The sequence below is a fragment of the Chiloscyllium plagiosum genome, chromosome 9, assembly GCF_004010195.1.
Source record: "Chiloscyllium plagiosum isolate BGI_BamShark_2017 chromosome 9, ASM401019v2, whole genome shotgun sequence".
Taxonomy (NCBI): Eukaryota; Metazoa; Chordata; class Chondrichthyes; order Orectolobiformes; family Hemiscylliidae; genus Chiloscyllium; species Chiloscyllium plagiosum.
The window spans coordinates 29,487,513-29,504,656 of record NC_057718.1 but is presented as its reverse complement, the minus strand read 5'-3'; the positions used below and the strand labels follow the sequence as shown (position 1 = coordinate 29,504,656).

Genomic DNA, 17,144 nt, shown 5'->3' with positions numbered 1-17,144 from the left:
AAATTTGAATTTTAAAGAATGCTTCCTTGCAAGTTTGTGCTGAGTTTCCAAATTAAGAGCAGGAGTAGACCATTCAACCCTCCTGGCTTGTTCTGCCATTCAGTAACATTGTGGCAGATTTTGGTTTTGGCCATAACTCCATATTCCCACCCATTCCTGATAACCTTTTATTAGTCAAGAATCTATTAAACTCTACCTCAACACAATTCAGTGTCCTGCTTTCCATAGGTAAAGGGAGCTTCAAAGATTCATGATCCTCTGAGAGAAAAAAATCCTTAACCATAAAGGAAAGACCCCCTCAGATCTAATTGGCACTTAACAGAATTCATGTCGGATGGTTACAAAAGCTTGGCTGGTGAGGGAAAGGCAAGATTTCTAGTGGCAGTAAACACAGTCTGAGATAATGGTACAAGCCATCTCGTTTTGAGAAGGGGAGTTTCTTTGTGATGAATCTTGGAAATCTCTACCCCAAATGGCTGTGGAAGCTCAGTCATTGAGTATGGTTATGACTTTAACAGGAGGAATACACTGGTAATGAAAATCCACTACAAGAGCTGTGCCATGAATGCAAATGTTTTAATTCAGTCGCTAGAATGGCCAAATTGTTTCCCTTTATTACTGTTATCCAGAACAAAAGAACCTTTCACAAGGTTCCTTTGATTACTAAAGTAAATTTGAGACGTGTTTTTAATCAGTAAAGGAATTAAGGGTTATGGATAAGGCAGGAGAGTGGAATTAAGGATTATCAAGTTAGTCATGATCTTGTGGAATTACAGAATAGACTTGATGGGCTAAATGGCTCTGTTTAGTTGAAATGGGCTTTTTACAAAAGCAGAAGTGAAAAAAGATCCTGGTGACTAAAGGGTTTGCGATAACATGGGATGGTTTAATGTGGTTCCTCAAATTTCCTGTCAAAGACATGAAAATACTTGTGTTGCAGAGTCAGTATCACATTCGGCAATAAGTCAGTTAGACTTGAGTCTTTGATTCGAGATAATAGTTTTTCTTTAAGTGTCAATGAAGTAGAGATACTTCAGATAACTGGAACTTTTTCAGGTTCCCAGAAATACTTCAGTAAGAGATCTATGCAGCTTGTTCCTCTGCAGAGTTTCTTCTTACTACTTCAGTATAGAGAGATATTTTCAACCGTAGCCTTTTGACATTTTCCCCTCCAGTGGCACACTAGAAAGACAGAAGAGTCCAGCAGAATATTCATAGGCAACCCTTCAACACAAGTCCTATCTCTTGTAAACCAAGTTTGGCTAGCACTTAAAACCATAAACCTCTAATCTTCTTCAAAATCTTTGGAAAGCAGAGACTTGAAGCATTGTTGTTTTCCAGTACATAGCACTAATTTAAGTATTTGCTTGATTTCTAATAAATTACATTGTGAAATCTCTTTTCAAACTGCATATGTTGAAGATTTTAAACCATTTGAACATAACTCTTAAATAAAAATGTGTAATGCGGTACATTCAAGTTAAAGATCAATAGACTTCTAGATTAGTTGATATAGAGAGATGAAGGTAGAAGAGGAAAATGGTATTGAGTTCAGTGTCAGCCATTATCTAGATTGGCAGAACAAGCTTGAGAGGCCACCTCAACTCAGTTTTCAGTACCTGATTACAATCTGGAGTTCTTTCAAGAGCACATGCTACCAGGAAGTATATCAATGAGAACAACTTGTGGATGTCCACCTTCAGTTGCACGCATGTTAATGCCAGACAGTCAGTTTCAGAAAAGTAATTGTTGGTAAATCCTAATTAGTTTCAACGTTATCAATAAAGCAAAACATTGGTAAATGTTTCAACTTTGGTTTATTAGGTAGAACTGTCTGTAAAATGTTCATGCCCTAGCTTGAGCCTCCTGTAATGTCATTCTTCACATAATTCACTGTCTCAAGGAGAACGTTTAAAGAAAAATGATGTTACATTTGGGATTGTTTTCACAGTGAAGTACTTTATAATTTGCAGCAGTGAGGAGCATATTCTGTGTAAGAGTAATCAGTCAATGTAAATGGTGTCATGTAATCATTAGAGCTCTACAGCACTGAAAAAGGCTCCTCGGCCCATTGAGTGGCACCTTTCTAACTGTTCTACTCCCATTTTCAAGCACTTGTCCCATAGCTTTGTATGCCTTGGCATAGCAATTGTGCATTTAACTACTTAAATGTTATGAGGTTTTCTGTCTCTACACCCTTAGAACTAGCGAGTTTCAGATTCCATCACCCTCTGGATTGAAAGCATTTTTCCTCATATCTCTGCTAAACCTCCTGCATCGGACCTTTAAATCTGTAACCCTGGTCATTCATCCCTCTGCCAAGGGGAGATATTTATTCCTGTCTATGCCTCTCACAATTTTATACATCTCAGTTATGTCCTCTCCTCCTCGATCTCATCTGCTCCAAGAAAATCAATCCCAGTATGTCCGATCTATTTTTGTAACGAAAACTGTCCAATCTAGGTCATATCCTAGTAAATCTCCTCTGTACCCTTTTCATTGCAATCAATTCCCTCCTATGTGGATTCAAGCCCAAGAACTTATCAAAAGCCTTGCGAAAATACTCTAGTTGTGACCTAACCAACTTTTTATGCAGTTCCAACATAACCCCTTTGCTTTTAAATTCTATGCCACCCATAACACCCATGTGATATTTCCTGCCTGCGTGTGTAAGGAGGAATTTATAAGGGTATTAGAATTTAACTATAGAGTTTTGTGGTTAATGGTTTATTTTCTTTTCTGTAACACACATCTATTTATTTGTAATACTTAGTGCCAGGATCTAGTCTGTGCTGTCTGGGTCCAGGGAATTCTGGAGAACTGGATAAAATCTTTTACTTTTGTGACGACTTAAGAAATAATATGGCTTGATTTCCAGTGTGCAGCCTTAGTTAAGATTAACACTAAAATCTTAACCTTTCTTTCCTTACAAATGTGCACTAAATTTTGAGAGCTTCTTTTAAAATATGCAGTGCAGCTAGAAACACAAAATCCATGCATTGTTACCTGTTTTTTTTTGTTGTAGTTTTCTCACCATTTTACAAAGATACTGACTTCTTTGGATATAATTACTCAGGAGTTGAGTCACTTATAGTCAGAGTGAGCATTATTCATGTGCAAACTTTGTCAGTGGGTGTTGGCATGTTATTCAAAAAGGGAAATGGTGAGGTGGTGTTATTTGGAGTAACATTACAGCTAAATCTAATTTCGTGCTTACACTGCAAAAGTTTTCTACAGAAATCACAAAATGGCAGTCAGGAAAACTGTCCACTGAATAGATTTCACCCTGCTTCTAAATCTTTGGATACTGAGGTTACTTTTGCTTCTGCTGGTCTGGTTGATAGAACTAGTTCAGCAGAGTGCTGACCTGATTGCTTTAGGCAATTACTTCGTTAATGTTTTTGAGTATGTGTCACTCAGGTGATGCTTGGTTCTTGGCATACTTTTAATGTGTTTTCCTGTAGCTTTTTCTTAGTGTTCTCATGACCTGAGTTATCCCCATCTTGCAGGTACACCACTGCTACTGATTTCTTGGACTTGTCAACAACTATTTAATTTTATTTATTTTAAATTTTTTCCCCACACCTTTGTTCCCGTAAAAGATGCTAATCTTTCATCATTAACTCCCTCTAAAAGCATTACTAAGGTTATTATAACCATCTGCATTTTTGTTACTGATTATGATGTTCCCATGAACATAAACAGTGAACAGCTGTGTCAGAAATTGTAACCTATCAAGAATTTAGTAAATATTATGTGTATTGCATGCTAATTTTTTGTGTTTAAACTAAAGCAAGCGAAAGTCAGTTTGTTGGGAGATATAATGTTCTGTTCATTACATTGAAAATCGTTATTTAATTTTATTATCAGTATATTGAGATATACAAACCAATTTGCTTTTTACTCCATTGCTTAAATGTTTTGTTTTCTAGGTCCTTAATTCCCAGTGAAAAATTATCTTTTTCATTTGTTTTAGCAGCCACCATTCTTAATGATGGTATGCAAATCCACCTATATACCAATTAAGCATACTGAATAGTCATGAAAAGTGCAACAACAGCTTTTGAAGTTCTGGTGAGAGGAAATCTTAGTTATCTTATACAGTTCAGTCTGCCTTCAGCAGAACAGTTTTCTCATTCTCCTTTTAGAATATGCAAAAAGCTCTTGAAGTGAAAACTCAATATGAATCGGACATGGCTATCGGTGGCTACGCTGCACTAATAAATCTTTGCTGTCGACACGATAATGCAGAAGAGGCAGTGAACCTTAAACAAGAAGTGTAAGTACACTAGTGCAGAAATATGTCAGTTTAATTTATGCTGATCTATGGACCTTCCTGAATTAAACAGGTAGTAATCTTCAAACCCCCTTCATAAAATATTTATCGGTGCCTGGACCATGGCTAAATCAAAAGTGAGAGTTGCTACATATTGATTTTATATAGCATGAAGTTGAGCATTGCACCACTGCAGCATTTGAAGAACAAAATAATGTTCTGTTCAATTGTGAAAAAAATAACCTTTCTTTCCTCCTCCTTATTCTAAAATTTAAGGGACCGTAAAGATTCCTCGGCTGTCCTTGACATAAATAAGTACTTGGCACTTGTGAGGGTCTTAGCCAAGCATGGTAGACTAGAAGGTAAGCTGACTGCTCCTATAAAATAATTAGTTTTTCAAGAAAAATGGCAATTAAGCATCTACACCTCCGAAAGGAGAATTTGACTTTATTTTGCTGGTATATATCCTGTGTTCAAAGATTATATTAAAGCATTGTGCATGCTAATTTTCATATGAATTCAAGTAAAAGTGCTGGACAGTGCAACCCATTACAGTAGTTATAATGGCTTGGCAAGCTTGTCATTTATATTTTGCACAGCTCAGTGCATTTGCTTTTTGTTTGAAGCTCTTTTTGTTAGCATAGCCATTCAAAGTTTGAGGAACATGACTAGTGGCATAGATTGCCTCCTGTGCCTCTACTAATGGTTTTTATTTTTGTTTTAGTATGGCAGTGTACAATAACTTGAATATGAAGTTGTACAACATTTTCACAACAGTTTTAACGTGCTATTGGGAAATAAATGTTTAGTTTAATTTCAGAATTATATATGAAACTTAAAATATTTTGAAATAATTTAGTCATTTGGATTAGCAGCTAAAAGCCAAGCTGTTGAAATAAGAGAAGGGACTTGATCTATTCCGTAAGGAAAACTAATTTGTTCAGATTATCAAACCTTTTTTTATGGTAGACTGTTAGAAAGCTTTCCTTCGCTAAGACTGGATAATTAGTATCGGCTCTGCAAACAGGCTGTATCGGTATCAAGCCATTAGTCTAGATGTAAATACAGTGTAAACACATCTTAATTATCTGGCCTCGTGACAAACCATCTGCTAGAGAAACAATGGTGTGATTTAGCAGATGCTATCATTGAAGGATAAAAGCATCCATTTACTGAGATTGTGCAGCTACAGGGCAGGCTGTGCAGGGTTATACAGTGCAGAGTGGGCACACAGATACTGCCTATAATTTGTAGTCGCAGTGGCAGAGAAATGATAAAATCATGCCATTGTGGTGTATAATTGTAGTCTCGCATAGATATACAAGTAGTAATTAACTTGAAATCTGCATTATACTCCAGAATTTGCATTCTTGCTCAGTTAAAATGCCATTTTTGAAAAAAAGGCAGTTTGTTTTTCCTTTGAAATAAATTTTGTCTGGGAACTTTTTGTTTTGCATTGTAGATGCTATTTTAATCCTAAAGGAAATGAAAGAGAAAGAGGTTGCTCTAAGAGATACAACCACCACTTCGTTCTTCCATATTCTGACTGCTGTTGCCTTGAAAGGAGAAGCAGATGCAGTGAAACAGCTACTTGAATCCATTGTCAATTTGGGCTTGGCTAAGCCAACTGCCAACCTCTGTTCACCATTGATCGGAGTCCATCTTGATCAGTAAGTGGAAAAATCCAAGATTTCCCAAAAGCAACAAACTAGATATTCTTCTGAATCGAGGGCACTCCTTTCATATAGTTTGTGCTTATTTTACAAAATACTCTAATTTTTATGAGAAGCTTTATTGTCTGAATGATTCGTAATGCAGTATAACTTCATGATAGCATAGGAGCAGAAGTAGGCCATTCACCTCCAGTCTAGATTCCCTGTAGTTGGTTATACATTGGCAAACCTCACTTCAATTCCCTTCTGTAGTGTACTTAAAAACAGTTAATTGCTTGGTTTTGGAACTTGCATTCAACTCTTCCTTAATTCTTAAAACTGAGTTGCATCATCAGTTGTGATACTGTAAACACATGCATGCCAGTGACTCCCAACTCTTCCCTTTATAGATGTTGACCATTTGTGCTGCAAACAATCACATCCTGGATCAGCTGTAATGTTTTCCAGCTAAATAATTGACAGGTCAAAGCCATAATTTTTATTCCAGCCATCAACTATATCTTCACTGTTAACGACATTTTGGTTTGAAGCAGACTGATCACAACCACAGTATCTGGTTTAGTACTGAGCTGAGGATGGGGTTACTTTTTTTTTGTCTCCCATCAGACAGCTACCTAATGCTATTGGTAGCCGATCCCAAACCTGTTGTCTCTCTTGTGGTTTATGGCTCTTGGCCTCTCTGCCTCGTAATTGAAACATGTGGATGGCAATTTTGGTCCTTGTCTATGAAACTTCTCCAACGCATGCATATTCTTCAGTCCTGTGACTCTAGTTGCTTGTACATCTGCACCATTGCCTCCTATGACTTCAATTGTTCTGGTCCCACTTTTTAAAATTTCATAAACTTGAAGCACCCTGTCTTGATACTTTCTTTTTAAGACCAAATATTCAAAATGTTTTGATCAAACCTTAGTTTGCCTGAATCGTTTTTGTCTGGTTTCAGTATAATACTCTGTGTCTTTGAAATGCTTTGAGGTTTTTTCCCTAAGTTTTTGCACACACACAAGCCCCACACCACCCTATATGATAAATACCTTCTCTCTCCACTCTCCACCATACACATTCAAACTCCATATGTTTGTGAAAAGTTGACAGGTTCTGTCTATTCATGACTGTATGGAAAGTACTATTAAATGTAGGAGTGATCCAGAGACAGCCTGGTGATCTGTGAACTCTAGTTTCTCCAGTATTTTATTTTTGGTCTATTTCTGTACAAAATTTATAATTCTCTCATGTAGAAAATTTAATCTAAATTTGCTGATGTCAATTATTCATTTAACGAATCATTGGAAAGATTTTTGAAAAGATCTTTCAAATATGTATTTAATTATTCTTGAGCTAAAAGAACAGGTCAGATACTTTACACGCAGCAATTGTGCAAATAACTGATAACATTATGGTTTGCAGTGTCTGGTTCTATTTTTATGTTCTAAGCAAGAATAATTATTTAATTTAATGTAATCTTGTGTTGTAACTTACAAATATTTATTTGAAGTGAAATTTGATTCAATTATTTGATCTTCAAAACTTCACTTAACATTTAGAAATGAATATTTTGGATTTTCATTCAGTTTCTCTTTGAATATTAATTTAAAGGGTGACATCTTATGACAACATGAGAGGAAACCAACTTGTACATTTCCAAGTCTAACAGTGCAGAACAGTCAAATTTACATATACAATTGACATGACATGATCGTTGAACCACTCTGCATTAATGATAGTATCCACTAACGTTAATTCAACTTCTTTGCATACTGCCAGGTTCAGAAACTCCTTCAAGATGGTTCCCCTTGTGTTGTCATCAACACTCCTTTTTTTCCTAAATTGCACAAATGTGCATTAGTGGCCACATTCTTGAAATATTTTTGAGGACTATTGCTGATCAGCATAAGTGAACTGAGCTCGACAAATTGAGACTTTTTTTTTATTTCTATATTGCTATGTCACAAGATGTTAAACTTAGTCTTAATTGCTATTTATGCCTATTGGACGGGAGTTTCAGGAATGACAGCAGAAAGGAATGGCCTACAGTCTGTATCAATCAGTATCAAATATCTTGGAAAGACAAATCTTACATGCACAGTTGCACATTCTGGATGAACCTCTTGCAGGAATAAAACCACCATTCCATGTAATCAACTCAACAAGTACCCTGAATGTATTCTGTTTTGTATGCTTTACAACTTGCCTTTGTCTTAAGATGCTGCCATAGTTTGATGTACAATTGATGTTGTTGCATTTTATTCAACTGGCTGTTCTTAGCGCGGACTGTGTTGTGAGGCTATCAACTACTAGCGATATCATAATTAACCCAGCCCTTTTAATTTAACTTTCCTGATAGAAATAATCAGCAGAAACCTTGATTAATCTTTTGATCTGAGAATGCTCAGACTTCTCATCCAACTAACTCATTTTGAACTGCAGTCAAACTACATTCTGTCCCAGTTTGTATTCTACAACAAGCACACTTGCTGACATTTCATTAGGAGATTAAGGTTGTATTTTATAAAGAATAAAGCATCCATTGAGAGAATCCTAGTTTGATGGGGCAAAGAACTGAACATATAAATATGGTACTAGGTCAAAAACAGGTGTTTTGCTAAATTGGGGGTTTTGAGATACATTAGGGAAATGGTCAGGATTACTGCTCACTTCTCTGTTCTAGGAGTGCTTAGTGTATACAAAGTGCAGAGGTGTTCTATTCTTCAGCTCAGGCATTCCTGTCCTTAATTAGCTTTTCAGATTGTCAAACTTGTCAGCTCAGCACTTCAAGGAGCATGATTGAAGTGTCAATTCAGAATGTAAACAATTGAGCTTGCTCTGCTCTGTGAGGTATACTGAGTAAAATTATTGTGCCATTCAAGGTATTGTTTTGAGAATGGGGCTTTATATTTAAGTAGTTGCTAACGAAATATTTTGATGGGGGAGGGGTGGGGAAAGAGTAAATGCAAAGATAAAAAATTAAAAGGGACACCCAACTTCTCACAAATGAACACAACTATTAGGTACAGCTGATTAAGAACGAAGTGTTATTGTAAATATCTTGTTGATGTTTCGTGAGTCTTTATCCACCTTGCATATTTTGACCAGAGACAGCTATTTTTCAGACCAAAGAATTTCAAACTGAAAACATTCGATCTTTAAGCTTAAAATTTGTGATGTTTATCCTAAGAGTCACAGTACAGAATTTTTAAAAGTTGGTTACCTGAAGCATGTTTCCTCTCACCCTATTTTATACTGTATTCTAAGGATAGTAAAGACTTCTGTGTAGCTTGCCTTATTTTTCAAACTCCTTTTTTTTCCATTATGATTTTAGCATCACCAACGATGAAGGACAAAAGTAGTTCATTTGCTTTGCGGAGACAGGACACTGATAAGATGATTTTTCGTCAAGGATCATTGGGTTGTAATTAAGTTGCATTCATGGCTATTGCATTTTGAAGGATGATTGGTAAATGACAGGCTTCATGTGCTTAGCATGGACAGCGTTAGCAATTTTTTCTGTCCCTGTCAGAAAATCCTGTTGAGGCTGATAATGTAAATGCAGCATATTATTCCGAACAAAAGAGCAGGGAAATGAGCTATCTTGTCTAGTCATTCAGTTGTTTAACAGTGACTTCCAGTTAGACTTAATTGGTTGGAAAGCACTTGACATGTGAAGTTACAGCTATTTCGAAAGCGTGTTTGAGTAAATTTTAAAGTAAGTGACAGCTAAATTGTACCTAGGGAAATTATAAAGCCTTCAACACAGTTAATTTTTTGAGGATTAGTTGTAATTGCAACACCAGTCTCCTTGAAGATTCCTCATTATGTCTAATGAACAGAGAAACATTTAGCTCAGTAAAGAGCCAGTCCTTTTAAATGTATGATTGTGCAAAGCTGATTGTACCGTGTAGAATTGATTTCCCTGTACACTAACATCTGGTTTAGATTTGCCGATTGGGATTTGTTACACAAGTGTCTTTTTTTGCCTCCAGTCTTTTTCTTTTCACCCTGCCTCCCAACCCATTTTTATTTTGCTCCTTTCTCTGAAGTTTTCAGCTTCAAAAGACAAGCTTTTCAATCAGTAAGCCTGTCATGAATTGCCACTTAACTGAAGCTTTTAACATAACGTTACCACACTACATGGCAATTAAAATCAACAGTCCACAATGTTTTCTTATATAAAAGTGAACTGTCTCTTGCTTTTCCATTGTAAACTTCGTCACCACCAAGCAAATGGAGACTAAGCTGTTGAATAGCAGCTGTAAGCTTTTCACGGCAGTGCTCTATTGTTTGTCTAGTCTGTTGCTTTTATTTAGTTGCACATCTATTCACAGATAAAAAATTAACCTATAATTTTGTCTTCATACAGAGTGACAAAAATTTGAATGTCTCAGTAGGGTTCCACTCACTGTACTGTAAACATGGCTTGGGAAGGGTATAAGGTACATATCTATCATGTGAAGCCCCGTTTATACGGAAGAATAGCACTGTGTTTAGATTGTAATGATCCAATTTAGTTATTTCATTTTTGGAATTGAGACTTTTTTTATTTTGCAATGTTTAATAGGTTGCCTGAACAAATGCTTAATGACAGTGTAGCCTGTTTTTTTTTTAAATGTTACTGAGGCAGTAGTTTTATTTTTTTAATTATCACTGCATATTCTTCTCCAGCCAAGAGGGTAAGACAATTCTGATCATAGGGGAAGGAAGACTTTGGCTCATTATTAATAATGAAAGGATGAACATTTTCTTTTGCAAATTTTTATCGTTATGTCGCTTACAGTGAAATAACAAATTAACCCCAGGTATGTGGTCACAAAAAGAGATATGTACAGGCTACCAAATGCAAACACCTAATGGCACACTACATTTATAATTCCTGCATTCCTCCTGCATCCTTGATTTGAGGCAGGAATTAAAAGCATTACCTCTGTGTAGCATTCTCTTTACGAGTCGACTACATACTAATGCAATTATGCCCATCAGGAAAAGTAAAATTAATAAAACTGCCAATTTGGAATTTGATTCTGTGAATGCATACTTCGACATTTGCATTTTTGTCATTTGAGTTGTCAGGTTGCAAAAAATAGGATTGCTAATAAAACTAGAGATAGATTAAAAAGTAAGTGGTAATAATGTCCTGAATGCTTCCTGAAGCTTTGATGTTTTATGATAGTATATATTACTCATGTTGCATACTTTTCAAATATTGTATTTTGCAGAAAGTCTGAGTATCATTCAATCGAGATGCTTCAGCATTGTAAATAAGGGTGCAATGACTTTAGTATTTGCAGAAATGAAAACATTAAATTGCTATTTTTAAAATTGTGGTTTTTGTTTGCTGGGCAGTTAAGAGTCAACCATTTGGTGTGGGTCTGGAGACATCTCGGTCAGACCAGCAAACAACAGCTGATTTCTTAACCTAAAGAACATTAGTGAGCCAGATGATTTTTACCATGGTCCCAAACCAAAAGGAACTCTGGGTTACTTGTCTGGTGACTATTGGCTTGGACAGAATTTAGTTTGGGATTTTGCCACTTGGAGCTCTTCTCTGTTGTTGCTTCTTACACCTGCCCTGTATTTCCCCAGGAGACTCCAAACCCCTTCCTTTGAGGTCAAGGTTGTTGAAATGTGACCACTGCCTCCATCTCTGCTGAGTGCTAAAGATACGTACCTCTGATTGGCTGATGATGACGCTTAGTAAGTGGGTCTTCAGTGCGAATCCTAATACACAGAGAAAGCCTTCCAGCCGCCAGGAAGATACCAATTGGCCAGATCTTTCTCCTCTCTTCTGTCAGAATTAGTGCAAAATGGGCGGGTGCCTTTCCCCTTTGTAAAAAGAACATTTCCTGAACTGTGTAAAGGCTGCTTTATATTGTTGGTAGACAAACAGGAAGCTGGAAGAACACAGCAAGCCAGGCAGCATCATGAGGTGGAGAAGTCAGTGTTTCGGGTATAACCCTTCTTCAGGACTAGATGTGGGGGTAGTTTAACATTTAAGATTAAAATGAAACAGATATCAGTAAATGGGCAAATCCTGGTTGAATACCCCCAAAAACTACACTTTAAATTGCCAGTGCCATCAAGCCAGATCCCACCCATATGTTGGTGATGCTGTTGGTCATGAAATCACATTAAAACTTTGTTTCCCTTCAAAGAGATTCCTATTCTTCACTTTCAAAGACCTATACTTGGAACTCCCTCACAGCCTGTCTGACTCAAGTTGCCTCAATGATTGCTTATATTTTGGTAGTTTAATCTCTCTTCCGAAGACTCTGTTTCCAAATATCTAATTATAACCATCATTTCAGCTTTTATCAAACAGCTATTTTTACCAAGCTACTATTAAAATTCTTCAAGCTCCAGTCTTTTTCAATTGCATCAAGATAATGCTGCATTTTGGTTTTCTTTGGCCTCCGTTTTCAACTGCAGTAAAACTATGAATGTCTCCCAGTGCTGCTGCTTAGTTCTAACTTTGCTCCACAGCATGAGCCGCCACATTCTGGGATGACTTCTGAACTGTAATTGCCTTTTGTCTGCCAGCAGAAACATTTGGAGGCTGGAGCCACTATTTGTGCTTCAGCACTCTCCCAACTCTGACCTACACCTGATCTCTCCCAACACACAACCCCAGAAATATAGAAACCAGCAAACCTCCAAAATCAAAATTCATCTCCATGATGATGTAGCATGCTCCAAGATGCCCTTAACATAACTTCAGGGTTCGCTGGATGTTTTAAAACTAATTCAGGTCTGACTTTCTCTGCATTACCATTCCTATAAACTTTCCAGATAGCAAACCTTGAGCTAAGTAAGTCTAACTGCTGCTTTTGCAACTCTGTCTCTTCCATGTTGATTTTGTTAAATAAACATGGTACACCTTCCAATCCTTCATTTGCTTTTCGCGTTCTGATAATAAAACTCAGTATTTTAATTACCGTATTAATTATTAACTTTTTAGGTAACATGATCCCAATTTTTGAACTGCACTTGACTTCCAGGTGCTTCAGCAGCACTTATCCCATTTTTAACTGCTGTTTTAATGAAAGGACTTAAAGTTTATATTCTGAAGCACCTGAACCATAAAGTAGATATTCACGGCAATGTTGACACACAGTCTCCTGAACTGATGTCATGGATACACAATTGTTTTCACCAATTCTGCATTAGAAAGACTGAAACCTTGTTTTTAACTTTTGCATAAACTCAGAGGTTGTTTCCCTGATTTCTAAGTTCATGGTCTATCTTGTTCCTATTTCTTATGTTCTAAACATTGTGTTTTTGTGCTCAGGAGACAATAAATTGTCAACCAAACATTGAGGGTAACCAGGGGCCTGATGAGAGTAAGGAAGATAAAGTTATTAATATCAGTAAAGCAGAGATAACAGGAAAAGTCCAAAGGAGTAGTAGCCAATAAATTACCAGAACATGTTGCCCTATATCCTTGAACTCTTTCTAAAACAAAATAAGGGGCTGCAGAGTTAATGGGTGTACTGGTCATATTTTCCAAATACTCCAGATTGTACAATGGTTCCAGCAAATTGTAAATTAACAAATGTAACACCATTATTTAATGGAAGGAGGAAAGGGAAAGCAGGGGACTACAAGCTGATTAGCCATCACTACATAACTAACAGGGCAGCACAGTGGCTCAGTGGTTAGCACTGCTGCCTCACAGCACCAGGGACTCTGGTTTGATTCCAGCCTCTGGCGACTGTCTATGTGGAATTTGCGCATTCTCCCAGTGTCTGCGTGGGTTTCCTTCGGGTGCTCCGGTTTCCTCCCCACATTCCAAAAGATGTGCAGGTCAGGTAAATTGGCCACGCTAAATTGCCCATAGTGTTAGGTATTAGTCAGGGGTAAATGTAGAGAAATGTGTCTGAGTGGTTACTGTTCAGAGGGATGGTATGGACTTGTTGGGCCAACAGTATAGGGAATCTAATCATGTAGGGAATAATCTAAAAAAAATCTAATCCAATAGTGATGATAAAGGAACCAGTAGATGTAGTGTGCTTGGATATGTAAAAGGCATTTGTTAAGTTATCAAAGAAGATTAATATGCATTTAAGAGCTCGCTGAGTTCAGGGTAATATATTAACTTGCTTAGTGAATGAGTAAACAAGCAGGAAACAGTGACTAGAAAAATGGGGCATTTTGAAGTTGAAGTTTTGCTTAAATTAATGTATCCAACTTTGCTGCTGATACAAAGCTAGATGGCAGTGCAAACTATGAGGATATAAAGGCTGCAACGAAATACAGGTATGTCAGGTTGAGTCAACAGCAAGATAGCAGATGGAAAATCATGGTGTTATTCAATTTTATACTACAAACAAAAAACAGAATATATTTTAAAGGATCTGAAACTTAGAGACTGTGGTTCACTTTATATATATATAGCTTAGGTCCATGCTGGGTCCAGCAGGCAATTAGGAAGGCAAATGGAATGTTGCTTTTATCACAAGGGAACTGCGAGCCAAGTGCACATAAACTTTGTCCCAGGCTTCCATCGCTTTGTCAGATCTCTCAGAATACTTTGTGCAGTTTGATTGCTACATCTAAGGAAGTATGTAATTTGACTTGGACTCAATACAATGATGGAAATACCAATTGGTTGGTGGCTTGACAAAGTTGTCCTATGGTGAGTTGCTATGCTGTCTGCAGTTCAGAAGAATGAGAGGTGATCCAACTGAAGCATACAAGATTCTGAAGGGCTTGACAGAGTTGTTACTGAGTCATTGCTTTGCCTGGCTGGGAATCTAAAGCATGGGAACGTAAACTGCTTGTTCTCAAATTATTCTGTGGCCTCACTTCAACTATTTTTGCTCCTCCTTTTGGGGTATGTTACAGGATCCTGTTTTGCGTGTTTTGTACATAGTGCCTCAAGTTTGATGGCAGAGCTATCAGTACCCTTGATAAAGCTCCCTTCTAAAGTCCATCACTCTTCAGCTCCTCTCACTGAAACTTTATAATACCCAATGTTTATACCTCCCCTCTGCTCTTTAATAGTTATGATATTGATATTAATATGTGAAGCACTGAGTGCCTTCTATGTAAACTTCTATCTTAATGCAGGTTGTCATTATTATTTTGGTGCTTTGTTTAGAACCAGGAGTTGTATACCAGGTCGACAAATAGTAAATCTGAACATATATATATATTTCAGATCACCTGACCAGCTGTCTCAAAGGGACACATATGTGACATGCCTCACCTTTATTTTAAAACTCTCATCAATAAATGTACACAAAAATTATAAGTGTTATACCAGCATTGTAGCTAACATACATTATTAGGAATATATACAAAAAGACGTGGAAAAAGTAAATGACCCTTCTGTAGTTTACATTAACATGATCAGTCTCTCAGGAGGTTGATGATTCCTAGAAAACAGTCTCCTTGTTTCAGGAACTTTTACCAGTGTAGTCTCCCCGGCTTCCAGAAACTCTGTTGTTCTGCAAGTACATTCCTCCCTGCTGTGGTTGGATTGTGATACTGCTGTTGTCACCTCCCTGGGCATGACTGACCCTGACTTGGTCAACACCACTAGTCCCATCTGCACAGGCTTGGTATTCTGAGGACTTACTCCATTTATGAGGTGTGACCACCAACTGGTCTGCATGTCTCCTCTAGACCAGTTCATCCTTAGTCTGCACTGCATATGGCAATGGTTCTGTTTGAGCCACCATCACTGTTGGGCTCCATTTTTTCCCAGATGTAGAATTCTGGGTCAGCACTGTCTCTCCTCTTTGGAGTAGCCTTGACCTTGACTTTCCTTGTCATTCCCACATTAAACACAGAAAACTCCTACCTTCTGTAGAGGTAGGGGTTCAATTCGGAGTGGTTTCCAGGACTGGTCCACACTCGAGATGAAGGCTCAAAACTGGGACACCAGCACCTTGTCATCCTGGGAAAAGTACATAACATATTGCTTAGTAGTGGCAGCCTTGACAGGGCATCTGAATTGATATGTGCTTCTCTGCCTGACAGTTTTGATCTCGTGTGAGTAGGCTGACAGAGCGAGTGCCCATCTCTGTACGTGTACTGCCACCATTGATGGTGTTTCCTATGTGTTGGCCAAAGATTGAGGGTTGGAGGATTATATATGGTCAGTAGCATGAAGTGCCTGGCCTAAAGGAAATGGGTGAACTTTTGACACCGAGCACGATGCTCAATCCTTTTTCTACTTGAGTGTAATTCTCCTCTGTCTTGATTCATAGGATACCACTCATAAAAGACTTATGCACTGGAGTGGTATGGGGAAAGAAACTCTGAAAAATGGATCTGTTGCAGGCCTACTTACAGATTGGGGTCACAAAGAGTCTCAACTGCCGCTAATAGTGGCGTGTAGGACTTTTCTGCGACAAGCAATTTCCTTTAGCTATTATGTCAGTGCTGGCTGTGTTTCTGAAAGCCATGGATCAAATACTAAGTGGATTGCCAGGATTCCAGTGTCATTTGGATGACATTTTGATTGTTGAATCCTTTAGAGAGGAGCATTTGAAAAATTTAGAAGGAACCCTAAAATGATTGCAGGAGCACAGCCTACAAGTGAAAAGAGAAATAAGAGTTTTTTTTAAATGCTCCGTAGAATATTTGGACCAAGCAATGATGGCGAGGAACTACATGAGGCACCCAAGAAGATGCAGGTTATCATGAAGGTCCCTGGAGCAGAGAATAATGCAGGGTATCTGTGTTTTACTATGTGAAGTGGCATTTCTGCACACTGGTCCCTTAACTGTACTTTCACCAATACATAGCCCTTCAGTGGTGCCACTTATACAGTGCATGTCCAGAGTGTAATTTTGGCAGGCTTCAACAGTAGTGCCCTCAACATCTCCGTATAAACTGATTTGGAAATCATCAATACCATTGTGCCTGTATCCAATTCCATTTTTACTGTTTTCCTCTCTAATTTGGGAAGGACCCAGAAATGATCCCGTACCGACAGTATGTTTAATTGAAATCCTGTTGACTCTGGGCCTTCTGCCTCCTCTACAGACTGACGCCCTGTCCTACATGGTTGGCAGTGTGCACCTTATGCCTTGTCCTCAGAAAGGTCTTTCTGACCTTTCTTAATTTTTGGGAGTGAATAGTTATTGTCTAATTTTTTTGCTTTTGTCAAATTTATGATCATGGGAAGAATACTTCGCAGTTGGATGATTCATTGAAGGTGGGAGCCTCTTCAATGTTGATAATGTCATTGTTCC

At 37.7% G+C, this 17,144-nt stretch overlaps 1 protein-coding gene across 1 annotated transcript in view; it reads left to right on the top strand.

Annotated features, from left to right (window-relative positions):
• lrpprc (leucine-rich pentatricopeptide repeat containing) overlaps positions 1–17,144 on the top strand; it is a 143,150-nt gene that overhangs the window by 82,221 nt on the left and 43,785 nt on the right. The window contains exons 21-23 of the mRNA XM_043695628.1: positions 4,149–4,279; positions 4,553–4,638; positions 5,739–5,946. Coding sequence (XP_043551563.1) covers positions 4,149–4,279; positions 4,553–4,638; positions 5,739–5,946 — 425 coding nt within the window. The remainder of the gene's footprint in view (positions 1–4,148; positions 4,280–4,552; positions 4,639–5,738; positions 5,947–17,144) is intronic.